This window comes from Lactuca virosa, chromosome 1, assembly GCF_052849685.1.
Source record: "Lactuca virosa cultivar CGN04683 chromosome 1, Lactuca_virosa_CGN04683_v6, whole genome shotgun sequence".
Taxonomy (NCBI): domain Eukaryota; kingdom Viridiplantae; phylum Streptophyta; class Magnoliopsida; order Asterales; family Asteraceae; genus Lactuca; species Lactuca virosa.
In genome coordinates, this window is record NC_136426.1 from 287,838,197 (window position 1) to 287,865,899 (window position 27,703).

The 27,703-nt window shown below is 31.8% G+C and overlaps 2 protein-coding genes, 1 long non-coding RNA gene and 3 pseudogenes across 9 annotated transcripts; 4 read left to right on the plus strand and 2 right to left on the minus strand.

Moving 5' to 3' along the window:
* The first annotated feature begins 1,327 nt into the window (after positions 1-1,327).
* Positions 1,328-2,797, plus strand: LOC145130339 (10-epi-juneol synthase pseudogene; annotated as a pseudogene).
* A 3,866-nt stretch (positions 2,798-6,663) lies between these two features.
* Positions 6,664-9,700, plus strand: LOC145130348 (mitochondrial-processing peptidase subunit alpha-like; annotated as a pseudogene).
* A 2,819-nt stretch (positions 9,701-12,519) lies between these two features.
* On the plus strand, positions 12,520-13,306 carry LOC145166996 (uncharacterized). The gene is made up of 2 exons (XR_013740843.1): positions 12,520-12,673; positions 12,786-13,306. It is a non-coding gene; the product is annotated as an uncharacterized LOC145166996 (long non-coding RNA).
* Positions 13,307-13,494: 188 nt separating this feature from the next.
* On the minus strand, positions 13,495-17,082 carry LOC145166969 (uncharacterized). 6 transcript variants are annotated; one of them, XR_013740836.1, is made up of 9 exons: positions 16,767-17,082; positions 16,312-16,570; positions 15,905-16,019; positions 15,682-15,826; positions 15,408-15,582; positions 15,105-15,220; positions 14,673-14,993; positions 14,171-14,589; positions 13,495-14,095 (listed from the first exon to the last, which is right to left on the minus strand). XR_013740836.1 is itself a non-coding variant. In XM_079086039.1 (9 exons), exons 4-8 carry the CDS (start codon positions 15,440-15,442, stop codon positions 14,494-14,496), a joined length of 420 nt encoding a protein of 139 aa, XP_078942165.1. In that variant the 5' UTR covers positions 15,443-15,826; positions 15,905-16,019; positions 16,312-16,570; positions 16,767-17,082; the 3' UTR covers positions 13,495-14,095; positions 14,171-14,493. The 6 variants fall into 6 exon arrangements, 2 of the variants coding, with proteins under 2 accessions (XP_078942165.1, XP_078942156.1); XR_013740829.1 differs by having other exon boundaries at positions 15,408-15,601; XR_013740824.1 differs by having other exon boundaries at positions 14,673-14,761; positions 14,837-14,993; positions 15,408-15,826.
* A 1,123-nt stretch (positions 17,083-18,205) lies between these two features.
* On the plus strand, positions 18,206-27,247 carry LOC145166987 (10-epi-juneol synthase-like). The gene is made up of 5 exons (XM_079086059.1): positions 18,206-18,563; positions 25,797-26,015; positions 26,222-26,360; positions 26,462-26,710; positions 26,949-27,247. The coding sequence occupies exons 1-5, from the start codon at positions 18,259-18,261 to the stop codon at positions 27,243-27,245; spliced, it is 1,209 nt and encodes a 402-aa protein (XP_078942185.1). The 5' UTR covers positions 18,206-18,258; the 3' UTR covers positions 27,246-27,247.
* LOC145166963 (cyclin-D3-2-like) lies at positions 21,227-24,968 on the minus strand (annotated as a pseudogene). The gene is made up of 9 exons (XR_013740814.1): positions 24,616-24,968; positions 23,980-24,515; positions 23,636-23,840; positions 23,439-23,525; positions 23,136-23,277; positions 22,519-23,038; positions 21,837-21,931; positions 21,387-21,591; positions 21,227-21,304 (listed from the first exon to the last, which is right to left on the minus strand). The product of XR_013740814.1 is annotated as a cyclin-D3-2-like (transcript).
* Positions 27,248-27,703: the final 456 nt, after the last annotated feature.

Consider the following 27,703-nt stretch of genomic DNA (forward strand, 5'->3'; position numbering starts at 1 on the left):
CCCTTCTCTATGGTTGGATGCAGAAGAAACAGAGCTTTAGAAGGAGAATGGATTTAATCATGGGAGAAAGATAAGGAATGGTGGTGGTAACTGATTGGATGCGAGAGGCGGTGGCGGTAGCAACACATTATTGGATGGGAGAGGCGGTGGGTGAGTGACGAAGCCTCAATCTTTGAAAGAATATGTTAAGGAACGTAAGTGTAAAGGTCCAAAATTAGTGTGACAATCGTCTTAAACCGATATAAATTTGTGGAAGCCGATGAGAAAAGAAATGGGTGATTTGTTGTAAAGAATGAAGAAGGAGATGTAATGTGGAGCATGCAAGTGTTACGTATGTGGATAAAAGCCATTGGAGGTCAGAGGCGGTGGAAGATACGTGTATATGAGACGCATAAACCGATACACCCACTTCCAAATAACCAAAATCGGCAACATTGAAATTGGAGAACCAAAACACGTGGAAAGCAAACGATTATGAAAGAAAAAAAAAATTCAACCAATAAGAATCAACAACAGTTCATAAGGGGGCATTTCTTTATATATATATATATATATATATATATATATATATATATATATATATATATATATATATATATATATATATTAAATTAGTGTATCAAATCAGTCACATAGGCGTGATATTTATACTACCCAATGTAACTGATGTAATTAAAACGAAATCGTAACTGTCACAATTAAATAAGACAATTAATCAAGAAATTAAAACCGAAATCTATGATGAATAGCTCTTAATTCGTTTGTGTAACTGTTAACCAAAAGGAAATAATTGCAAAAAGGCTCTTGAACTTTTCTGGTCGACCGATAGTGCATTCGTGCCTACAGGACGTGCGCTCGAACACAAGTTCAATGGCCCAAAACCAAATTTTGCTCGCATTTGCACCCCCCTGCGTGCGCGTGCAAGATAGAGCCTTGGTTCTAATAAGCCTTACAAAGGTAGCTAGTCTTTGTACTTATAAACTAATTTCCTTTTCATTCTCCCACCAATGTGGGATGAGTTAAAAACGCACTTAACTCCTTTATTTTCTCTTCCAATTGCCCTTCTTTGACAAGTAATTTCTTATTCATTTTTAATCCGTTTTGGACGTGTGATATATCGAAATGAAGATATCACGGAGGAGAACAAGAATATATAATCAATAGTTCGTTTTGATTATATTTAGAGTCCATATTTATGCTCAAAAATGGAGAAAATTCATTTTTGAAAATTAATAAAATTAATTTTCCAGCAATAAATACCCATAGGATTATTATTACAGTCATCATCCATACAACTTCAACCAAACTACATCAACACCTTCAAGAAATGGCCTCAAATGAATCTAACACTATTCTGAAAGAAAACAGCAAAACTAGCACATATCCGGTGTGTCCTGTTGCCAACTTCCCTCCTCCTATGTGGGATGATCGTTTATTGTCATTAACTATTGACTATTCGGTAAGAATACTTCCCATTAATTACGGACTCAAACCAAGCATGCCCTCATGTAAGAAGGGATGTTATTCTATCTTTTCACAATGTTTTAAAAATAGGTTTGAACTGTCCGGTCGAACCGGTTGGATCGGGATTCAGAGAAAGGAGCGGTTCATATATCATCCGTTTTATGCTAATTTCTTAACCGGAACGAACGACTGATTTTTATAAAAATCCGGTTGAACCGGTTAAAATAAACCTGTTAAACTAATTAAATTGAATAAAAAAAATGAAAAAAAAAACATTTTGCATATTAAACTTTGGTAGTATTTTCACATCTACTTAGATTTCTCTAAATAAAAACGTATGATTTTTTTGATGCGTTTGTATTCATCTAAAACTATATTTTGTTTTTGTATTAATTATATTTTATTTTCTTTTTTATGTATATGAATTGATATAAAAATTATGGTTATTCGTTATTTTAATGTATTTGGATTGATCTAACTTGTTTTTATATGTATTTTTAATGTTTGAACTTGTGGACGTCAAATTTTTTATTTATATATGTATATATGTATTATACTGGTTCAACTAAAAAACACGGTTTTAAAACATTGTCTTTTCGTTAAAATCGATTACGTTGACGTTTCCTTTTCTAGGAGTTCGAAGCATATGCAAAAGCCATTGACGAGCCAAATGAAGAGCTGAGAAGATTGATAATTAGTCTAAACATGGATTCAAATGCGAAATTATGTTTGATCAATTATGTGTACCCTCTTGGCCTTAGATATATGTTTCGGGAAGTGATTGAATGTCAACTTGACAAACTTTTCAAGGAGCTGAACATGGAAGATTATGATCAAGCTTTTACACAACTTCGATCAACATCTAAGTTTTCTGACAAGATGGTTATAAATTGTCTTGTGGTATACCACTTCTAGTGACGTGTTCAGCATGATTTAAAACAAAGTTTGATGTCTTCTTGTTAAAATTGTTTGCTATATGTTATTGCACTGATGTGTTTAACAAGTTCAAAGATAGCTCAGGTAAATTCAAGGAATATATTACAGCTGATCTGAGGGGCATGTTAAGTTTTTCTGAATCTACACAACTGAGAATAAGAGGAGAATCTATTTTAGATGAAGCCTTCATCTTCATAGAAACTCAGCTTGTAGATGTAGTAGACACTCTAGAAAGTAATCTTGCACGGCAGGTGAGACATGCGTTGAGCAGTCCTTCTCATTGAGGTATGCATATGGTAGAAACAAGGTTATATTCTCCAACTATGAAGAAGAATATTCTACATATGACTCATTATTAAAGCTTGCAAGTGCTCACTTCAACTACCTTACCAATTAACTGCACAAGGAAGAACCGTGCATTTTCACAAAGTACGTTTATTGATTTATCTTTTTCAAATAATAAACTAAAAAATCACTAATGCTTTAAAAAAGGTCTATAATTAAACATGTGCTTGGAATACATAAACTCATCGTCACACTCCATTAACAAATTAATATATAGGTTTATATCACTAATGCTTTAAAAAAGGTCTATAATTAAACATGTGTTTGGAATACATAAACTCATCGTCACACTCCATTAACAAATTAATATATAGGTTTATATATGAGTGTCAATTTATTTATTTTCACACTTCATTAACAAATATAAAAGTTTATACATGAGTGCCACTTTACGTATGTACATACCTAACTTATATATTATTTTATATTAATTAATAAGACAAAAAAATATCTTGTTATATTTGGATAAGCATTAAAATACATAAAATATAATAATGCTATTTTTTTTTATCATTTTAAAAATAGTAGTCAAACTTTTTGTGTATTATTTGTAAAAAATACCAATATTTTTAAGGGCTTATTTCACTAAAGATTCAAAACTTTCATGTTTTTTAAGTTTAATCCAAAAAAAATTTCAATTACAAGCTCCTTTTGATTTATTATTTTTTTTGTTAAATTCGCTCGATTATTCGTTTTGCAAGTTAACTTTTATTAAATATAATAAAATATATATACTTTTTTTGAAAGTTGTAGGTTTTATTTTGTAGCAAAAAAGGTTTTGGATTAAAGGGGAAAATCGTCAAACTTATCGATATTTTATAGAACCTTATAATTTTTTCAACTTTCTCGAATGACCAATCGATGGGTTCAAAAAACATTTTTTTAGCATGGTATCGTTACATAGTTATATATAACATAGAAAAAAAGTTTGTAGAATAGTTTGGTATGTGATGATGTTTCATTTTGAGATAGTAAAGGTCATGGATATATGGTTGTGTGAGAAGGTCTGGAGTTTAGTTAGAGGGATCAAACTCACAATAAATTACAATGCATGTATTTTTTTCACATAATGAAGTCAAAAAATGGACTGAAATTGTAATTTTTAGAATGTTACATTCACTTTTTTTTATTTGCTCTAAATTTTTTTTAGTTCATAATAACCAATTGTTACATATATTTCCTTTTGGAATGCAATTTCTAACTCAAAATGGCTCGTTTATAATAGATATATACACATGATTCTTTGGAGTTTTTTTGCAAAACTAGTGCTGTTTATGAAAAGCTTTGTAGTAATTGGGTGTTTTTAAATTGGTTCGTAAGAATAGGGTTTTTAAAGATTTAGGTCCCACAAAATACAAAGCTGATTTTGAAATTTTTATATATAACCTTGAACTTTTGATTTCTTCTATTAAACTATATATATGTTTTTTTATTTATATTTCTTTTTTCCAAAAAACAAACGGCCATTTACATATACTACCATTTTAAGCATTTAAGTTTTAATCACATGATTGCATTACTTATACACTTTTTTGTTTAAAATACTGTTCATCGTGATTTATTATAGATAAATTGAACAAAATAAAGGTAAAAAATGTAATTTCACTACTAGAAAAAAGGATTTTCTTGACAGACGAATTACGACATACAGAACGTTTATGACAGGCATAAAAGTCTGTCATAAAATTTATGTCATATATCGTAAAATATCAATGAATTACGACAGACAAAAATGTATGTCGTAATTTGATGTCGTATTTTAAAGAGTAAATTAAAATGATTTTTATCCGTTAATACTATAAGAAAAAGCTAGTAATCGTAAACAATAATACAATAATGCTATGTCGACAAGTACATGAGCACTATATAGTATGAAAAAAAATTAAAGCAGGTTTAAAGGATGTGAGTTAAATATTAAAACCAATAAAACACTAAATTAGTGCAAAAAAAAACTAATTACAAAGTAGGTGGAAAAAACCCGAACAATCGAACTAATTTGAAAAAGCTCCACTTTGGTGTGAGGAAAAAAAAAAAGAAGAGTGTTTGGTAAAAAAAATTATATTTTGGTGAAAACCCTAAAAAAACCAGAAGAATGACCTTTCTAATCGGAAGGTTAGCATTATTTTTGTTTGCTAACCTACAAATAATATATTTTCTAATCGGTAGATTATGTTAGCAATGATGGAATTACTAGCAGAAGCTTGAGCTAGAACTAGTAATACACGTGAAGTTGCTTATTGTTACTGTGATATTTGTTGGTATACTATATGTTAAATCGGAAAGATGAGTGTATATTGTTATATCATTTTTTATCAAAATAATGTACTTTTGGTATAAAGAATGGTTAATCTCCAACTTATTACATCATTTTAACACCAAATTTTCTACATATCAAACATCATATAAATTGTTTTGGTGTATATAAAGTCATATAACGATACCATGCCAAGAAAAATGATTTTGAATCATTTTGGTTTTTGGGGAAAAGTTGGGAAAATATAGGGTCTTTATTAAAAAAAAAAACTTCCATATTACCTGAAGGTGACTTGGGTGCTGTTTGTTTTTTTGAAGCAAAAATTCGTGAAGTCTGCGGACCACCTCTGCAATCCTCTGTAGCAGAAGATGTGGAACAAACGTCTGCAGCTCATAATAAGAAACATGTTTGTTTTTTAATATCTGCAGACTGCTGCAGTAAACTGAAGTTTAAATAAACTAATTTTATAAACTGAAAATAGTTTTCAACACCGAAATTTAAATAATTCTAGTCTTAAAACATTGAAAAAAATACTAAAAATAACATGTAAAAAAAGAAAAAATACAAAACTTTAAAAAAAAAACTTACAAAAATATAAAAGAAGCTAACAACTTTATTCTAGAAAAAAACTAATTTTAAAAAACATAAAAAATAAAAAAAAAATTAAGAAAGAATTACAGACGATGTCTACAAAGTTCGTAAAAAATTACACACGTTAAAAAAGATGAAATTGAAAGTGAAAATATTATTAACAGAAACGGTAAAAAAATTTAAAAAAATTAAAGGTTTTTTTTTTTAAAAATCAAGTTAAAAAAAATTTGTAGAAACTATAATAAGAAATTGTATCAAATCCGTAAATAAAAGTTTAAAAAATCTAAGTTTTAAAAAAAAATAAAAGTTCAAAAAATTTATACCAAAATTCTAAAATAAATACTTCAAAAAAATAAAGTTGAAGAGGTTTGAAGAGGCAAGTCAAGTGCTGCGCCACGCAGCACACGCGCAGAGGTTTTGGAGTCTGAAGTCTTCCAAATAACAAACTGCTGCGAGAGGGAAAGTGTTGCGCGTGTGCTGCGCCGCGCAGCAGAAAGTGGTTTGAAGAGGGTTTTTTGAAAAAACAAACAACACCTTGGAAACCTGCAAATTGGGGGAATAGAAAACTTAGGGAAAATGTTGGGTTAAATTGGCAAAACAAATAAATTTTTGGTTTAAATAGAAATTCTATGAAAGTTTTAGGTCTTTTATGAAAATAACCCTTCTTTCTATCGGTCGTTCCCTTCTTCCGATTCTTCACCGACTCCATCCACCTCCTCCCTAACTCCATCGACCACTCCCTCCGCCTTCGCCTCCAACGCCCACCACTTTCATTGATCCTCCCTCAATCGAACACCTCTACCTCCGTCAACGATCAACAACGACTACCAATCAATAATTCTTAATCCGCTTATGATGCATATGCTAGAAAGATCAAGCTCGAGAACTCTAAGATCGTTAGGGTTTTCGCTGATCTTTCACGCAGCTATACAAATCTCATCTCGAAACCTTCTTATAAAGCTTTGTTCAACTCGAATGCAGAATCAACAGACGAAGTGATGCCCCGTTAGTTCAAGAAAGAGGTGAAAGAGCGGATTAATGTAAATCGTTCCGTTAGTCAGCAAAGCCGGACGATGGCGTCATTGCCGCCTCCATCAGATGGCTCCGTCAGATGGCTTTATGTGCTATTTGGTTCATACATTTACGATAATGGATAATAGAACATGATAGGTGCTCAAAATCTCATATAATTGTTCATCAATGGCAGCCATGTAAATTCCTCGAGGAACTCGGAGACTTCATGGAATCGTTCATCAATGGCAGCCATCGCTCGATTCCATATCCTCCAACAGTCGTCTTCAGTTTTGAAACCTACTGTAATCTCGTCGAAATTCCCTCATCAATCTTCTTTGCCACCGTTCTATTGTAACCCTAGTTTCTTTCGAAACAACACTCGTATACGCAAGCTTCATCTCACTCCATCAGGGGTGTTTGGGATAACTTTTTAGACCAAAAAGTCCTTTTTAGAAAAGAACTTTTTGATTCATATCTTTTTTCAAAAGATAGTTTTAAAATGTGTTTGTTTAAACTTTTGAGGGGGGAAAGGGAAAAAAGGAAAAAGTTGTCAAAAGTCACAGATTCGTGACTTTTTAAAAGCCTCATTTTTCTTCTTCTCAAAAAGCTAATTTAAAAGATCTTTTCCAATTACCAAACAACTTTTTAAACTTTTGACTTTTTGGAAAAGCCAAAAGTCCAAAAGTCATTTTAAAAGCAAAGCCAAACACCCTCTCACTCTGCGCCAATTCGAGCTCGACTCCCGAGGTCTGCTCTCTAGAATCATAACCTTACATTTACATTTCTATATGATGATGGATATGTCTGTCCCTGAAAGACCTGTACTTTGACCTTCGATTCGAAATAAGTTGCTTTTTAATTTCAAGACCACTGTGGTTTTTAACTGACTTAATATGGTTTAGAAACTCCAAAACGTACAAATTCACGTTTTTTTCTTTCAAGTTGAATAGCTGAAAGTCAATAGTGCAATTTTTATTATTTTGTTGTTCATTCTAATGTAGGAGTGGTCATCTTCTGGATTATCTCAACGAGTCTTGGACTCAGTTTCATGCCACAGGTATGCAAATATAAAGTTGTTGCTTTACATTGTGTCGCATACATAGTTTTACTTGGAACTGTATCTGAAAAGGATTGCCACGAACTTAACAGTGATTCCAGGTTAATTTTTTTCGAAAAAGGTTTTATTATATCATCATCTTATTATCTCCATCTGAATCTATACTCTATAGCTGAAGCAAAACGCCAATTAGTTGCTTTTGCTGGATTTCATCTGAATCTATAATCTATACTCTTATGATGCTTTGAGGAGTTATGTTCCTCAAATGGTGGAGCTACTTGATGACTCTATAAGAAATCAAGCTTTTTTGGATTGGGAGGTCAAAGCACAGGTGCTTGTTTAGTTGTTTCCTTTTCACTTTATTTCTTGTCATATATATTTTTGAAAGTTGTCTTTTGCATATTTGATAATTAAAAACATTACATTACCTTTTTTTTTTGTTTGTTTGCAGATTGAGAAAGTGAAAGCTGAGATTGGTGAGTATGGCAACAATCCTGAGGCGTTGTTGTTCGAAGCTATTCATTCAGCTGGATATGCTGGTGGACTTGGGAATCCTCTTCTTGCTTCAGAAGGCTTAATCAATAGAATAAACACTACAGTTTGGAGGATTTTGTAGCTGTGAGTCACACCTTATATTTTTTTTTTGTTATTTTATGCATTTAGCAACTAGAGTATCTGGTATTACTATTACTCTCATTCTTTCTATTTATTCCATGTGGATTCTGTTCCTGAAAATAAAAATGTTGCTTGAAAATTTTTAGGCAAACTATACTGCTCCTCGAATGGTACTTGCTGCATCAGGAGTTGAACATGAGGAACTGTTGAAATATGCAGAGCCTCTTCTCTCTGATTTGCCAGGTGGCGCTCAGGTTCAGGAGCCGAAATCAGTATATGTTGGTGGTGATCACCGTGTTATGGCTGATACAGGGGTGGGTGTGTCCTTTAAATTAAATTGTGTATCCTTTTTATTGACTAAATTACCCTTTGTCATCCTGATGAATTATAGTCTAAATTACCCTTTTGTTAATTGTCATCAGAGAACTAGTTTTGCTCTTGCATTTGAACTTCCTGGTGGCTAGCTTAAGGAGAAGGAAGCCATGACCTTGTCAGTTCTTCAGGTATCCTTTTTTTTTTTTTTTTTTTTAAATATATTTATTAACCAATTTTCTTATTCCTTTTATTTATTTACCAATAAGTATTGGGAATTAATATTTTCTGATTTTATCTACTCACAGATGCTAATGGGAGGAGGTGGATCTTTTTCAGCTGGTGGTCCTAGAAAAGGAATGTACTCTCGTCTCTGTGAGTTGTTTTTTCATATTATTTTTATTAAGTTTAAAATTAGTTATCATAATTCACATACTAATTTTAATTTTTAATTTATTTTTTTGGATTATTATCGTGAGCAGATCTTAGAGTTTTGAATGAGTACCCTGAGATTCAATCGTTTTCAACATTCAACTCTATCTATAATCACACTGCCTTATTTGGAATCCAAGCTACCACTGTAAGAAGACATCAATAAACTTTCACTTATTTTATTTAAGTGATTCTTTAATCCTTTTTAAAAAAAAAAAAAAAATCCATGCAGAGTTCTGATTTTGTATCCAAAGCTGTTGATATAGCCGTGAAAGAACTCATTGCAGTTGCCACCAACGGAGAAGGTAAGCTATAATATGCCACAGTTGAATTACTTTTTAAGAAATAGCAACCTACTTTCAGTGATTTGTTTATTATATCATACTTTCATTTCTTCCTACTACTACAGCGTTGAAAACAAACAAAAAAAAAAAAATCATATTTTCATTGTTTTAATTGGATATATTTTTCAAAAGTTGTTCTATAATAAACAAATAAGAGAAAGTCTGTTGCTATTTCTTGCATTTAGTCAAAGTTACTAACATGTAATCTTTCAGTCAACCAAGTACAGCTGGAGCGTGCGAAGCAGTCAACCAAGTCTGCCATTCTGATGACCTTGAATCAAGAGTATGTAATTTAGGTTTGACTAGTCAACCGATTAGTTTTTAATAATATATTTAATGTGATTTATGATTGATCTTGACATTCACATGCAGATGGTTGCTTCAGAAGATATTGACAGACAAGTATTGACATATAGGGAAAGGTACTGGTATTTTACTGATCAATTTATTATATAATTGTAGAGTGTCCCTTTCAGCGTGAATGCGAGTATTATGTTCTTAACTTCATGAAAGCGGTTGTTGATGAAGGACTTGAAGTGTAGAGTAACAATGTAAGTAAATCTATTAGTTACATGATGGACTTGAATTGTTGTAGAATATTTACATATATAATTATTTAATAGTTTTTTGCTAATATATTAGTTTTTGTCTCAATTTTGGGGGAAGAATGAATATACAGACGTCGAGCTTAATAGGGTGCGTGAAGAATGGGCTACTTATGTCATAAATTTTATTTACCGGTGATATGAATTTGACAATTACTTTTTGATGAATTTGGACCGTATTTTTGAATTTGACACTATAGTTCTTGTAAGCCTTTTTGTATATGTATAATATTTTATTTTGTGCTATTAGACATTAAATATGTAATTTAGTTTGATTTAAGATTTGGTAGAAATTTAGAATATATATATATATATATATATATATATATATATATATATATATATATATATATATATATATATATATATATATATATATATATATATATATAACCATGACATACAAAGCATGTCGTAAAAATATGTCAAAAACCATATTGTACAAAACATATGTTGTAATTTGAAGTCGTAAATGTCTGTCATAAATACAAAAATGTTATAAATTATGACAAACAAAGTCAGTCGTAAATGTACGTCGAAAACATATGTCGTGTATGTATGTAGTAATTGTTGGTCATAAAAGTTTGTCGTAAATTTTATGACAGACCTAATTTTATGACATGGCTTTCAATGACAGATATTTGTCTGTCATATATAGGCATTATGACAGACATTGTCTGTCAAGGAAAACCTTTTTTCTTGTAGTGTTTTCTGGGATCATTTTAAAATCTGCTACTACTTTATGTAATTATAAATTTATTTTAACCCAAGATGATATTGTCACTCGCAAAGGTTATCATTTTATATTATAATGTTCATTGGATTACTTAGATTTTCAAAACTTTAATCCAAAATCTAAAAAAGATTTTAAGCCTAACAAATTTGAGATTTAAACAATAAATTTAAGAATATTTAAACAATGATTTGAGCATAAAAAATTAAAGAGAATCCACTTTGCAGAGGTATTTAAAATATGTATATAATTTACCAAAATGATTGTGTTCCATCACAAAAATAGCATTATCATGCCATGATTTAATTTTTTTTAGACATACATAAAGTCATTTTAAAGTTGAATAATTATTTGAGCTTATGAAATTACATGAATTTGTCTTTTTTTTTTAACGACAACTTAACTTGTTCGATGTTAGTGTTAATACTCCAATTCTTGCTAGTATCAAAGAACGAACCCTGACATCCTCATTCTCTCAAACTAAGAGGCTATGCCTCTACCAATTGGGTTGTTTTCAATTGGCAAATTACATGAATTTGTAACCTAATATTATAATATGGCTAGGTTGAAAATGTTAAATAAAGAAACTAAAATTGGGTATTTGGGTATATCCAAAAAAAATTTATGTTTACCTTATATTCAACTTAATTAATTAGCGGGTTACCCAATTACCCAAATCTTCAAACACGATATACCCAACTCAATCTACTTAAATTGAAAACAGGCCTTTCTGGTTTCTTTTTTTTCTTATTTTTTTTAGGACGGCGAGTTGGTATACGCTTAGGTCTAACCAAAGACCTCCTCCTTGTTAGAAACAACATGTTTTCAATGGGTCAGTCTGGTTAATTAATCGGGTGTCAAATATTTTCGATGGGCGTAACACAAGGCGCACATATTCGCCTAATATATAATTAAATCTATAGACCACAGATATGATATTACTCAAATTACTTAATTTTGCATTAATGTTTTGTATAAACACAATTCAAAAATTACGATAACTTTTATGTTGTTGTATATAACAAATTTGATGCGAGTATATTTGTTTAATTATATAAAATATAAGTATATAACTAAAACTGATACATTTAATGTAATATTAGTTTGTAACTGATTTAATGGAATATTAATTACGACTATTTTGTGATAAATTAAACTATTTAAAAAAATAATTAGTTCATATAAATCCTTCATTTTAATGTCAGGTTTAAAAGTTAATAAAATGTAATTTATATAATATTTTTTCTATTACATTTTCCTTTAAAGAATTATCACCGTTTTAATGATACGACATATAGAAAGTCAATTAATTGTACAGACGTGATTCAATGAATAAGTTAAACATAATATTATTAGATGATAAATTGTTAGATATAGAAAATTAAAGGGCTACATTTGTAAAATTGAAAATCAGTTTTGTGGTAAATGGGGCCCAATTTCTCAAACAACCCTATTCTTACAAACCAATTTCAAACAACCCTCTTTTTACATTAAAGCTTTATTTAAACAGTCCTAGTTTTGCAAAAAACTCTGATTCTTTAAGGGTTTTATCCTTGACAAAATGCTAATGACGTGGAAAAAACAAGAAACATGATAACTTTAAATTATAAAAGATAAAGTGAATATGATCAAAACTAGGTATCTATCGAACATAGGAAAAGGCCCACCACACATAACTTTTTGTGGTACCAAATTGAAAAGTCATAAACACAATCTCTGTTTGTTTTTGGTTATTCAGATATTCAACCAATCCAATGGCGTTATAGTCTATAAATACCCATAGGATTACAGTCATGATTCATACAAGTTCAACCATAACTATATCAACACCTTCATGAAATGACTCCAAACGAATCTAATACTACCCTAAAGGAAAACAGGAAAACTAACACAGATCCAGTGCGTCCTGTTGCCAACTTCCCTCCTCCTATCTGGGATGATCGTTTATTGTCATTAACTGTTGACTATTTGGTAAGAGTATTTCCCATTAATTTCGGACTCAAACCATGCATGCCCTCATGTAAGAAGGGGTTTTTATTGTATCTTTTCATTAAAATTGACTGCGTTTGGTTTCCTTTTCTAGGAGTTGGAAGCATACGCTAAAGCCATTGACGAACCAAAAGAAGAGCTGAGAAGATTGATAATTAATGTAAACATGGATTCAAATGCGAAATTATGTTTGATCAATTCTGTCTACCGTCTTGGCTTGAGATATATGTTTCGGGAAGAGATTGAATGTCAACTTGACAAACTTTTCAAGGAGCTGAACATGGAAGATCACTACTAGAAAAAAGGCTTTCCTTGACAGACATTGTCTGTCGTAAATGCCTATACATGACAGACAAATGTCTGTCATTGACAGCCATGTCATAAAGGATAATGACAGGCATTTGGCCTGTCATAAATTTTACGACAGACATTTATGACCCACAATTACGACATACATACACGACACACATTTTCGACATACATTTACGATTGGCTTTGTATGTCGTAATTTGTAACATTCTTGCAATTATGACAAATTTTGGCCTGTCATAAATTTTACGACAGACATTTATGACCCACAATTACGACATACATACACGACACACGTTTTCGACATACATTTACGATTGGCTTTGTATGTCGTAATTTGTAACATTCTTGCAATTATGACAAACATTTATGACATTCTATACGACATGATTTTTGACATAGTTTTACAACATTTTGTATGTCATGGCGCTATATATATATATATATATATATATATATATATATATATATATATTCTTAATTTGTACCAGATATTAAACAAACTAAATTACACATTTAATGTCTAATAATGCAAAATAAGATATCATACATATACAAAAATACATTCCATTACACTAACCATAATGTCAAAAGGTTCTCTTGCAATTTTGGTTTTCATTTGAATTTTGTAAGGTTTTGGTTCCGTCGGAATCACTGATTCCAATTCTGTCGTAATCGCTGATTCTAGTTCCACCTTCAGATATAATTAAATTCCGTTGATTTGGCAGTGGAATGGAATCATAGATTCTGATTCCAACATAATCACAGATTCCGATTCCATCAGAATCACTGATTCTGGTTCCACCTTCAGATAGAATTAAACTCCGTTTATTTGGCATTGGAATGGAATCACATATTCCAATTCCGTCGGAATCACATATTCCAGTTCCACCCTCATACCTTTCGTATTCTTGTAGATTGTGATAAGTATGGTTTAGCAACGCGTGACCACTTTCCACAAGATCCCTCCTGATATGCACCAGATTGATAGCTTTGGCTAAGTCCTCCAAAACACAGGCTTCTGAACCCCGCAACTTCAAACAGAATTCCATAGCTTCCAACACCATGCTAAGCCGACATCTGAACCTTCCAACCCTAAAATTAACCAAGGGTATTTTAGTAATTTCACATCACTCTAACACACACAAACACACACACACACACACACACCCCTGCAGGATATTGAAGGGCAGCAGAAACACGACAAATAGAAGGAATAGCAGAGGGGTCTCGGGCACCAGCTCGGGCAGTCAAAAGGGCAACATTCTTTTTGCAGCAATGACAGCATCAGGTCCAGTAGAGCCACCCATTTCCTCCACCATTGCTTGTGGGGTTGATGGAAGCATGTAAAGGGTATTATCAGGATTTCGATAAAAAGCCGAAACTTCTTAATAAATCAAATCTTTTGCAGCATTTGATATGTCAATCACAACTTTACAAGCTGGAATAATTGTACTCGATGCATAGTCTCCTGCAGCTAATGGTTGTTGACTTTATCCATTTTTCCACACATGCAGATTCTTGTCACCAAATACATATGTAATTATGGTGTTTGTATCATCCAACATAAACATATGATTCACAGGACCCTAAAGAAAAGTCAAAAAAAAAAAAAATCATCAGAACTGCAGTAATCACTTTAAAAATGTGCATACAAAAGGTAGGAACATACAGCATCTGTGGAAAACTTAAGTAGTTCTTCTCCATCATCTAAGGTGAGAACTCTGATCTTGGTATTTGATGCAGCTAATATTTTATCATCTATCATTACAAGAAAACAAACGTTAGAAGAAAAAGGTTAAGACAATTTAAGGACCATGTGTTGGGAAGACTCGCCAGAAAAATATATACAGATGAAGAGATAAGTTTATTTGAGATTTTCATTTGTTTTAACATTTCACCAGTTTCAGAGTTCATTTCGCATGTTGTTCCATCTGTACTTATAGCACAAAGTTTACACCCTTTGTTTGCAAAAGAAAGAGCAGCAATTCTACTGCACATGGAAAAGTTCTAAGCTTCAGGTATTACTCCAAATTTGGTTATTTTAACCATCAATAATCAGAAAATTTATGATCATATCATCTTATTATTTTTCCTAGAATACCTATGATGATGTCCATAAGATTTCCATTTTAACTCTGCAGAAGTGGCATTAATGGTGAAGACTTCACCATCATCTGTTCCCAGTGCCACCAAACAAGTACTATTTTCTTTTCTGCGCTGAGAATTAAGAGGGAGAAGAAGAAATAAGGGATTATGGAGCCGGATATGAAACTATTAAGGCAAAAATGGAGTGTGAGAATTGAGATTTCCAATGCACTATAGAATATTCAAACATAACTCGATGGTTTTGGATCCCAAATTATATTCAATCCAATCTTTTTTTTAAATATATTAATAAAACTACCTGCAATTCTTGAAAGATAACTGAGATTGATTCATCTGTAGCAATGGAAGAAAGGATCTCAAGTTTTAGACATTTGACTTGATATGCATATGGAAGTGTTTATAAAGAGGTCTTCAAAATTTGGAGCAAAAAGAGAAGGCATCACTTTTGTAAAGACTTGAATATTGCAGAGGACCTGTGTCAGTTGCAAAAACCTACTTCTTCAAATAGTATAATAAATATGATTAAAACAGTTTACACTAATTTTAATATTGGTTTTAATGTTGCAGAGGACCTGTGTCAGTTGCAGAGGACCAGAGTTTTTTGAATCTTAGAGAAGGATGAATGCTTAAAAGTGGGACAGATACACCCGAAAGATCAATCTCTCATTGAGAGATTCATTCATGATTGTTGTTGCCAACATCTTCATCCCACCTCACCTGTTGAAATGGGTTTGAAATTTAAAGAATGAAAGTATAAAATAATAAAACTAGTTATGAGGTTGACATGTGAAGTACCATTATGCATCTCCATTTTGATTTAGACCATTTGTAAGGAACTAAGGATCCATGTCACTTACTCCAGTCACATGGATTATCTTCACCTTTGAATTGACTACTCCAAATCCATAATCTGTAAGAAATGTCAAATATCAGGTTGCATTAAATCAGGAAAGCTAATAAGTAAAAACACTAATTGCATATTCCAAAACGAAGTATGTGTTAGTAGTAACTAATATCCATATTAACGAAATTAAGGAGTATCTCCAATCTAGCTCTGTTATTACTCATATCAACATGAGTTTTCTGAGTAATCAGAGATGAAAAATTATCCATTGCTTCATCACAGGCCGAGATACTACTGGAAATGTAAGGATGGTTGAAAAGAAGTAGAGTGAAACTGTAGAAGGTGATTGATTGTGTACCTGTTGATGACAGCATCTACGATGATTTGAATGGGATTAACATCGGTTAACAGATAGATGATTTTCATTGCTTGTTTGAATATGCGAACAACCACGAGCTTTTTATCATTGTTTCTTCCACGCATCATGAGAGAGTTGGTTAATCGCTCCACAATTGGGCATTGAGCCTTCCTGAACCTCCTTGCTTGGTACCTTCCAGTTGTGTGAGGCATGTAGATTGGGTGCTTTGATGCAGTAGCAGTACAGAAAGATCAGGAACCTGTTTACAGAATTCGCATATTATTCTAAATCAACCAGATCAAGATTGATGTTCATGAGCTAGAATCACAATACATTGAGCTTAATTTCACACAACCATTGAAGAAATTAACAGGAAGCACGGATACTGAAACACTTTACACAAACAAACATCTACTGATACCGGTGAATTTGGATTAATCGGTTAAGAAGATAACCTGAACGTCATCGTAGGTCCAGCGGTTAAAAAGCAAGATATCGCTGCGAGCCTTCCCGTCATCAACAATAGGTACGACGACCTCCATTGCTTACGATTCTTACTCAAACTGTAAAGCAAAAGCCTTTGTGATTCACGAATCGGTGGAAGGAATGACAATGGCGTGACCGGTGGGGTAGTGGAAAGTCGGCGAGTGGTGAACGAGGATGGAAATAGAAAGGCAACGAGTTGATTTCTTGAGCGGGGCAACCCTAATCGATCGATGCTTTCTTTGATTTGATGGAAATGGTGAGGTGATTTTGATGGAAATGGTGAGGGCATCACCGTGTCTGAGCCTTCCAGTGAATTGTTACAATAAGAAGCCCCACCAATCTTACAATGTACGATACTACCCTTTTATTTCTCTTTTATTCCCTTTTCAGTCCCTTGAGATATGATATATTCTTCAAAGGAAGATATATGGAAATATGAGTTGCAAACGTGAATTTCATCGTGACCCAAGTTTAGTCCTTTATTTTATAAGTCATATCTTTTTTTTGGAACATTTCTTTGTGCATTGTTAAAAGAGTTAAGTAATGGATCAATATAGGTTCGACGTAAAAAATTGTAACTTTTTATTTAGTTGACTGTGTTGGATATATATTAAAGGATTTCAATATAATTTAGACAACTTATGGACCATCCTCCATTTTGATAGTACCTTTTTTCGTTTTACATATTTTAAATAGAGTCATTTTATCCATAGGATGGCACTCGTAGCATTCTCCTTACATAGTCAAGATAGTCACCGACAACTATAATTAAAATGTACAACTTTTTTTTCTTCCTTGCATCTTTTAACAAATAACGGCTATATAGCTTCTATCAAACCTTATCAAAAATACCCTGTATTAAAATTATATATCCATCTAAGATAATATCTATATAATAAATTATTCTATATTATCTTAAAAATTTTAATTATTTCTAGATTTCTTTGGATTGAATTTTAATTTTCAAAAACATTTTTCTATTAAGTTACATTATGTATCCTTTTAATTTTAACTTTTTCTTGTAATATTAAAGGATAAATAGCAATTTAATTTACTCTTTAAAATACGACATAAATAATGACAAACATTTCTGTCTGTCGTGAATCATTGAAATTTTACAATATATGACATAAAGTTTATGACAGACTTTTATGCCTGTCATAGAACTGCTGTATGTCGTAGTTCGTCTGTCAAGAAAAGCCTTTTTCTAGTAGTGGATTATGATCAAGCTGATCTTTATACAATTTTGACCAACTTTGAAGTTTTCAGACAACATGGTTATAAATTGTCTTGTGGTATATGCTACTTCTAGTGATATGTTCAACACGATTTTAAACAATATTGTTTGATTTGTTCTTGTTAAAACTGTTTGCTATATATGATTGCACAGATGTGTTTAACAAGTTCAAAGACCATAGCTCACGTAAATTCAAGGAATATATTAGAGCTGATGTGAGGGGCATGTTAAGTTTTTATGAATCTACACAATTGAGAATAAGAGGAGAATCTATTTTAGATGAAGCATTCGTCTTCACAGAAGCTCAGCTTGTAGATGTTGTAGACACTCTTGAAGGTAATCTTGCACGAGAGGTGAGACATGCGTTGAGGAGTTATTTTCATCGAGGGATGCATATTGTAGAAGCAAGGTTATATTTCTCCAACTATGAAAAAGAATGGTCCACATATGATTCACTATCAAAGCTTGCAAATACTCACGTCAACTACCTTCATCAACTACACAAGGAAGAACTGTGCATCTTCACAGAGTAAGTTACGAATTAACCAAACATAAAGAAAAATTTCTAGTTATTGATTTATGTTTTTCTAAAAAACAAAAAAATCACTAATGCTTTTAGAAATTCCATAAACATGTAATGTTAGGAATACATAAACTCGGTTTCCTAGATCGGTTTTTAAGTTTCAACAACTGGGTTGATGGGTTTCAGTTTTTTAGTTTCAATACATGGGTTTTAGTTTTTTTGTTTCAACTCAGTAAGTTGCTATAAATAATTATTTATAATATACTCCCTCCGTCCTAAAATTATAGTCCATCTTTCCTTTTTGGTTTGTCCCAAAATAATTGTCCACTTCTAAAAATAAATAACATTTTTACCAAAATACCCCCTCATTATTACTTAACCAACTAAACATTTAATGGAACATTAAATGCAAAGTAAGGACAAAACTGTCATTTTATTAAATAAAGTTAGTGGTAATTAATGTTTTTCTTAATATGTGTGTTTTTTGTCTGTGGACAATAATATTGGGACGGAGGGAGTATTAAATATACAAACTCACGCCTTAAGCACTAACTATATGCTTCTAATTCTAACTAAATAATACAATACTTATTAATAATATAGTATATGTATTAAATAAATTATATAATGTATAGGAAGGTTTCAGTTCCTTGAGTCGGTTAACGATTCGGTTCTACATATTTGGTCGGTTTTTGTTTTGTGGATCATTTACAGAAGTCCAAACTGAACCCAAACCGGATTTTTCGATTTTAAATAACAAAACCCGAAATCAACGGTTTAATTTTGGTTTTTCAATATCTATTTGGTTTGATTTTGGTTTTTTATTTCAATTTTATCTGTTTTTGAAATTTTGATTTTGATTTTGCTCATCCTTTACTTTTATAGACGAGTGTCACTTTACTTATCTACATATCTAACCTATATATTATTTTATATTAATCAAATAAAACAAAAACTAGCAATAAACTTTAAAATACATTAAATATCGTAATACTAACTTTTTTTTGTAACATATATAAAAGTATTAACAAAATTCTTGGTGTATTATTTGAATAAAAACAATAACAATATTTATAATGGTTGATTTTATAATAGATCTAAATATATTATATTTTTACAGTTTTAACCAAAAGGTTAATTTTCTTTTTCCAATTACAACCTAAAACCTTTTCGATACTTTTTTATTTTGCTTGGGTATTCGGTTTACAGATTAACTTCTGTTAAGCATACCAAATAGAAATTTTGGGAAAGTTGTAGGTTTTTAAAGTAATTTTTTTTGTTTAAAGGTTACCCTATCTAAAATGATAAAAACCTATAACTTTTCCAACTTTCCATAATGACTGTTGAGTAAAAAAAACATTAGTGTGATATCGTTATATGCTTATATACAACACCGAAAACGGTTTGTAGGATATTTGGCATTTGATGATGTTTCTATTTTGAGATGGTAAAAGTCATTGATGTATATATGGTTATACTAGCCGTTTACCCGTGCCAAGCGACGGGTACAAATAATTTTTCAGAAATTGGTTTCTAAAGGCGATTAGGTCTTTTATGCAAATAGGTTACTACATCTAAACAATTATCTATAAGAATCATGCTAGCATATACGAAATCAAAAAGAATAAAAAATATGAGTTAGGGTTGTTTAAAAATGTGTACGAACACATGATTGATTATACATTAGTAATCGTAAAACACTTTTTTATACACCACATTTGATGTATAGACTTCACTTCTTTTGAATTGTTCGTCAGGATTCACTAATACTTTTGTATTGGCACGTGATATCCTTCGGGATAATGCCACATAACGCTTTAGAAAGTCCCAATATTTTGATCAAATTAAAAAAAAAAAAAGACAGGATACCGAATAAATCTGCGAAACTGGAGAAAAAGAATTTTTCCGAAGTTTTAATCAGTAATTTGTCATTTTTTATAAAGTAATAATAATAATAATTTTGTATTAAACTATGAACTGACCCAAAATATTGAGACTTTATTGGAGATTTTCCATTAATTTATCCAAAATTACAAAATATAGTGATTTTACTATATAGAAAAAATAACATAATAATGTTTTTGAACATTGAGGATAAATATGTTTGTTTTTTACATTGAGGATAAATATGTTTCTTCTAGAAAAAAACCATACTTTCCTGTTTTTATTCCTTCCCGGCCCACAATTTAAAAAGCTTTCTTTAAGATTACAACTGAACCCCAATCTTTCCTCCATCACTACATTAAATCCCGCCTATTGAACAGTCGCGAATAAGGATTACATAATCTGGTATTATTAAAGCTCCCTAATTCTATCATTTTCATCAATCACAAACATTATTTGATACGTTCTTAGCTACATTTCCTAGTTCCTCATTAGATTGAACAACTTTTAAGTATTTAGAATACCATTATAAGGTTTGAGATCGAACAACTATATGGTCTTCATATTTAACTGCATTCTACATTCCATTCCATCATCTTACCATTACCATTTGACTATGAGGTAAAAAATAACTTTTAGCTTCATAATTTATATAAATTGTTATGAATTTTCCTATTAAATTAATAGCAATCTAATGTCAAATTATATAGTAACACATAGAAATGGTCGGTAATTCGTTATAACAAAATAAAAATGAATAAATTTCGTATACCGAAAGCCAAGAGTTTGACTTGAAAAAAACTTTTCTCTACTATATACAATTAAAAGTTGCAGCCGTATTACAATGACAATGACCACCTAGTCTGCATAAATGGATAATGATCTCATAAAAACACAATTGAAACAATTCGCAATACAGTAAACACAAACAAAAATAAAACTTACCAAATGGTACAGTAATTTGGTGTGGCAACACTTACAACTTGATTAATTGGTTGAGTGACAGGCTAAAGCTCACAAAACGAATTTGATCTCCATCCTCCACTTCATAGTTGTAGCATTAGTCACCCATGCAATTTACATTCAACTCTAGTGCAAAATGGAACAATAACTCTGGTGCCATGCTTTAAGCCTCTAATTAGCTTCACAACTGAAATATTGTATGCAAAAAAAAAAAAAAAAAAATTAAACACCTAAACAAAGATGATCTTCATTACTTATTCGTTGTAAGAAAAAACACATGAACATTAAAAGCAACGTCATTCAAATCCACAAGCTTCTCCAATAAAGACAAAGAAAATTGCAACAGAGCCTAAAAAGTTTCTTTACCTGGAAACATTTAGTCGAAATAAAACACTAAAAAATAGTAAATATACTTTTAGGTAATATATATACATTTCCAACGGTTCAACTTCATGTTTTTGTCATGTGGGTTATTATAGAGGGCATAAGAAGGTGGCATTCTTCCTTTTCTCGTCCTATTGATCTACCTGCACACACACACCAACTCAACTATCAATCAATGGAAATTAATTTAGAGTTTGATAAAAGTATATAAATACCAAACATACCCTTTAAAAAGTTGTATAGATTTTACAAAGAACAAAATTAGCAAATTTGGAAACAATATTTAACTATAAAAATTTGAATGTTATGAATTTCACAGGTTGGACATAAATATTTGTAACCATTCAATTAAGATGTTAAAAATATGAATGAAATTATAAGATAATTAACCAAAATTATACATGCAACCAGCAAGCTGTTCAGTAAGCGTTTTCTCCGAGAGGTTCCCAATTGACAATAGCCAAAAAAAAAAGACAATAATGCCATTTGTTCTTATTTTCGCACCACACATTCAAAGCACCACACCAACTTGACAGTTGACAATGATCAGAGAAAGACCATATTGCCCTTTTATCTTATTTTCGTAAATGTCATCAATATCAATAAAACAATCAAAATAATGTATTATAAATTTATAATTTTATTGCACTATTCCTTACAAATATCAAACCATTCCTTTCTTTTCTTGTACCAACCATACTCACAGTTCTTGTTGCTAATGTACACAAACCTGATAGTTCGACATATCCCATAAAAAAGACCACTTTGACCTTTATGCTTACTTTTGTAGCAGATCATCCATCCTCTATGGTTCTTCAACAGAAAAGGACTAAACCATATCAAATTGCAACCAATTATATAATTTCAATAATTAGAGGACAAAAGATGAAGACTCACATGCCAAGTTCGTGGTTAATTGATGAAAACTTAAGAGCACGTGCATGAATCATGCCATAAAGGGAATGATAGTTAGATCATCTTTTATTTTGAAAACCTATTTATAGTTTAATAAAATAGCTTTAGAGGCTGCATATACAGATATGGAAGGAAGACCCATGACACCAACAATATAAGAGATGAAAACGATGGTAGCATTATATATGAAAGATAAAGGTAAAAAAAGAACATACCCCAGGAGCTTTTTCTATTATTTTGACTTTAGAAAGTATACAACCTAATAAGTTGTCATTCATTAAAGTGGAGGAGAATAAATGCTTCTTATCTAGAATAGCAGCAACTTTTTTCATAACCTGAGTGATAATAAGTTGGAAGGAAAAAGGAAAAGAAAAAAGAGTTGAATATCAAATTCTAATAAATACACAAATAGAAAAGGTTGCAGAAACTAACCGTATCTTCAGCTCTGAAAAACCACTGCACTCTAAAGTAATTTTTATCATCCGTTGTTTTGAAAAACTCCACAATCCTGCCAACATGTTTTTGCTTTCCCTCACCCTAAAAAATTTTACTCACATAAATGACCTTCTTACCCCTGCAGTGAAGAATAGAAATGGTAATACTAATACATAATGATCTAAACAACTGGTCATACAATTGACCTTGTTATCAAGGAGCTTGTTCACAATTAGTCAAACTAACCTCTGCCTTTTTAAATAAAATAAAAAAAGGAATATAATAATGAAAAGAACAAACCTCGTTAATTTCAAGAAAACCTTTGACTCGTTCTTGATAATCCAGTGAGTTATCAGGATCAATCACTTTAAACCAGAGACCTTGAATCTGCATTTCATGTTTATATCAAATACTTGATTTGAATTAAATCAAAATCAAAACAATTCTTTGATTCATGACAATATGACTGAGTTTATGAAGGGTTTTTAGAAGGTTACCATTGACGACAGCAAGAGCAATTCTTTCGCATCTGTTCATGAACTCTGAATGAAGACGATGAGTAATTAAACCAAGCCTCCTCATTGTGTAATCGAATATTGCAAGTGGGGTTACTGGTTTCATCTTCCATTGAAGACACGAAAGCACTAAAAGCTCCATTTTCATTGTAGTCTTGGATTCGAATACGTATTTTGATCCTTCGACCTAAATGAAAACAACCCACAAAAGAAAGAGATGTGTTAATAACAAAATAATAACATTGGCATTTTCACAAACAGTTGGAATGCATTCGTATATATTAAATGTGATGGATATGGACATGGATATGGATACGGATACGTACTTGCAGGTCCAAGAGAAGATGGGTATGGATTTCTTCAACTTTATAAGCTAAAGAAAGGCAAGCGACTGCAGCTAACTGATTCATCCACAACTTATCTTTCTGGAAAGAATCGCTCAATAGGAATCTATCGAAGTAATTAACAGCCAAAATGGTTGTCATAGCAACAAATCCGTAATGGGTACTAACCCTAATCATCCAATCGACAGATTCTTTCCTTAAACCTATTAAAACCCAATCACTGAACAAATCCCCTTCTTCTGAAACAATATTTTTCTCTTTAGACAAAAGGGAAGGAAGCTCGTCTTCTTCCCACAACAGATCATGTTCAAAATGGGTAAAAAGATGATCTTTTTGTTTCACGATTTGAATTTCTTGTTAAAATAAACCAAACCCAAACCCACATCTAAAATCCAAATCGTTTTCTTGCTCATCACATAAAAGACCATCATCGAAAGAAAATGCAGGGTTTTTAGAACACACATTCTCGTTTTTCATCTTCTTGTGGTAAGTAGATGTAAGAAGCTCCAATTCATTATCTTAAAGAAAACAAATAGGAGAATGCGAGATAAATCAGAAAAGATTGGTCGAGATGATGTGAGAATTAGGTCAAAAAGAAAAAAGATTGGAAAAACTTACCAGGTAAATGTCGATAACGACCGAGGTGTTGCCGAACCTGTACAGCGTCATTCTAGAAGGTTTCATGGCGGTCTCATCAAGCCCTACAGTTTTCTGTAACGGAAGGATTCGCTTATGGAGCGTAGTTACGTTCGATCTGATGACAGTGGATGCGATTTTGAAAAGGTCTTCAGTAATGGTGACGCCTCTTATCCCGACTTCATTTTCTTCCAGAAAGATGCAGTTGTACGAAAGGTCGGAACTTGATATGTTGGTGTGTACGGTGTGGAGGAGTTTGTATTTGCAATTGTGATGATCGGAGGGACGGTTTGAGAGGAGGATCGCCGCGCCACCAACGTGGAAGACGGCGTAACATGAAGTTTCTAGATGAAGGCGACTAATTTAGGGCTTTTGTGAGTAATTGTAATATTGCAATAATAAGTTGCACCTGACGTAGTAGGTATTGTACATCTTAAATTTCAAGAAATGTGGAATATGTTTAATAATATAGCTAAAAAAGATGTAGGAACACCCAAAGACTGAAACAGAGGGGTTAATGGTTGTATTTAGGAAATCCGAATTTGAAATTTTAGACTCGGTTTTATGACTCTATTTTAGACCCGACTTTAAGATAGTTAGTGTCAGTTTTCAAACATGAAGTTATTGCATGTAACTATCAATTTGGTAGTCTTTAGACAGGATACTCGTGTTATTTGGTCATTCTCGTTTTTACTTGTACACACACAAGAAAGTCATATCTTAAACATTCTTTGTTCTGGAACTTTGCTGAGTTTTATCCAATTGAGATTTCGAAAGTACCATCGAAATACTTTAATTTGATTGTGCTTTCACGACTCTCGGTATTCCAAGTAATCTAAACACCCCGTTTTCCTAACACTAAATAAACTTATGCCCTAGTAAATGAATGTATTTACTTTAATGTGTTTCTCAACATTTGTTGAAATATCATTATATTATAGATTTAAGCTTTGAGCGTGTTACAATAATGATAAAAGGGAAATTCTTCATGCAATGAATACAATTACTCATTTTTTAATCCAACATAACATGTACGTAAATGCACTCCGCACAAGTTAATACTAGTGTATAAATACCAATTGGCATAATTATTAGAATTTAAAAGCATATTAGTCTTCATGCTCCTGACATAAGAGAGCTTGTATGATATTCTTGTCATTTAGGTGGATCAAGGACATGGATTTCAAGACTATAACTCCTTATGCAAGAGATAGAACACCAGAAGTTTACTTATGGGCAATCGCTATATTTCCGGACCCTGATTACTCTCAATCTAGAATCGTAATAGCGAAAATGGTTCAACTAATTTTGGTGTTAGATGACATATATGATGCATATGGTACTATTGAAGAGCTTCGACTTTTAACTAGTGCCATAAACAGGTATAGTTATTGAATACAATAGAGCTTCGCCTTCTAGCTAGTGCCATAAACAAGTATAGTTATTGAATGTGCTCCTAACCTTTAACATTATGTTCAATAACAAAAAATTATGTGATGATAAAATTAAATGGTGGCTTATCCCATATATTTAGTAGCATAAATTATTCAACAAGGATTATTTGATGAAAACTTGATTTCGTTTTTAGTTGGGGAATTAATGTTATGGAACAACTCCCGGAATATATTAAACCACTCTACAACATTCTCTTGAGCGAGCTTACTGAAGTTGAAAAACAACTATCTAGAGAGGGAAGAGCAGACAGGGTGTATGCTTCAAAACAAGCAGTATGATACCATTTCACCTTGTGTATTGTAGATTCCATTTATTTGTGTCTACTTATATATTTTACTTTTTTTTTTCTTTCATATATGTCATGATAAACTAGTTTCAAGAACTAGCTGGAGGTTACCTACAAGAGGCTGAGTGGAGATATCGTAGACACGTGCCATCATTCGAAGAGTATTTGAGGAATGGATTAATTACTTCAACGTATGATGTTTTTATAAAATCTTCTTTAATGGTTATGGGAGATATTGTTTGTGACAAGGCTTTGGCTTGGTATGAAAGTCCTCCAAATATTGAGGAAGCTACAAAGTTACTAGGAAGAATTTATAATGATATTACAACTTACCAGGTTTGTAATTCGTAATTATACATTTCGTTATAGAAACAACTATTTTTAGAAAATAAAAAGTATATTCCTTCAATATCCAAATGCATGTTTACAATAACCATTATTGTTATTTTCTCCTGATATTAGAAGTATATAAATCAAATCTATTGCTATCTAACAACAAACAACATACTAAATTTAGAGTTTATCTTAAAATTTTAAAATTAAGTCTTTAACATGGTGAAATGTCTATATGAAGTTTGAGGGTGAAAGAGCACAACAAGTCGAATCAGTGCATACGTATATGAAGACTTTCGAGGTGCCAGAAAATGTAGTTGTTCATGAACTCAAGAAAACAATTGAAAATAAGTGGAAAGATATCAATGAGGGGTGTCTTAAGCCAACTGAAGTTTCAATGGAACTTCTTGCACCAATTCTTAATCTTGCTAGAATGACTGATACGATATATAGGTACAATGACACGTTCACTTTTCCAGAAAAGACAATTGTGGAGTACGTTACTCTGTTATTCATAGATTTTGTTCCAAAGTATTAATGATCCAGTCATTGTCATTTCTTCAAATAGTCATTGGAAACAATTTGCTTAATGATTAATAATAATATGTTAAATGTACATCAAGCAGATGTGGGTTGGGTTAATGTTATATAGTTTCCACCACTGTTATTATGAATGAGAACTTTCTTTGATGTACTGAGCAAGTATAGTTTTACATTAGAGATATTTAGAAAGGGAAGAAGCAGGAAGCACACAAACGATAGATGATATATTGTTAAAAAAATCTACATAAATGGTGTATGGTATATGCGGTCGGCCGGTTAGCATAGCACGGTATGCATATGAAACATTGTGTTTTATGGAGAATATATAGTGGAGGTCCCTGCTTGAAGTAGCATACAACGCAGGTTTCAACTCAGGGGTGAGTAGGAGGTCAAACATTGTCTACGTATTGATTGGATTAATAACTTTACCAATGTTGAGCCCTTTCCACATAA

What these genes read in the sequence shown, in the direction of transcription:
- LOC145166969 (XM_079086030.1), bottom strand. Translation starts at nt 15,442, where the DNA reads ATGAATCAATCTCAGTTATCTTTCAAGAATTGCAG. An exon ending in TTATCTTTCAAGAATTGCAG is followed by an intron (nt 15,216 to 15,407) that starts GTAGTTTTATTA and finishes TTCTCAGCGCAG; the next exon opens with AAAAGAAAATAGTACTTGTT. An exon ending in TCTTATGGACATCATCATAG is followed by an intron (nt 14,994 to 15,104) that starts GTATTCTAGGAA and finishes TTCCATGTGCAG; the next exon opens with TAGAATTGCTGCTCTTTCTT.
- LOC145166987 (XM_079086059.1), top strand. Translation starts at nt 18,259, where the DNA reads ATGTTAAGTTTTTATGAATCTACACAATTGAGAATAAGAGGAGAATCT. An exon ending in GAACTGTGCATCTTCACAGA is followed by an intron (nt 18,564 to 25,796) that starts GTAAGTTACGAA and finishes CTTGTCATTTAG; the next exon opens with GTGGATCAAGGACATGGATT. An exon ending in TGTATGCTTCAAAACAAGCA is followed by an intron (nt 26,361 to 26,461) that starts GTATGATACCAT and finishes ATGATAAACTAG; the next exon opens with TTTCAAGAACTAGCTGGAGG.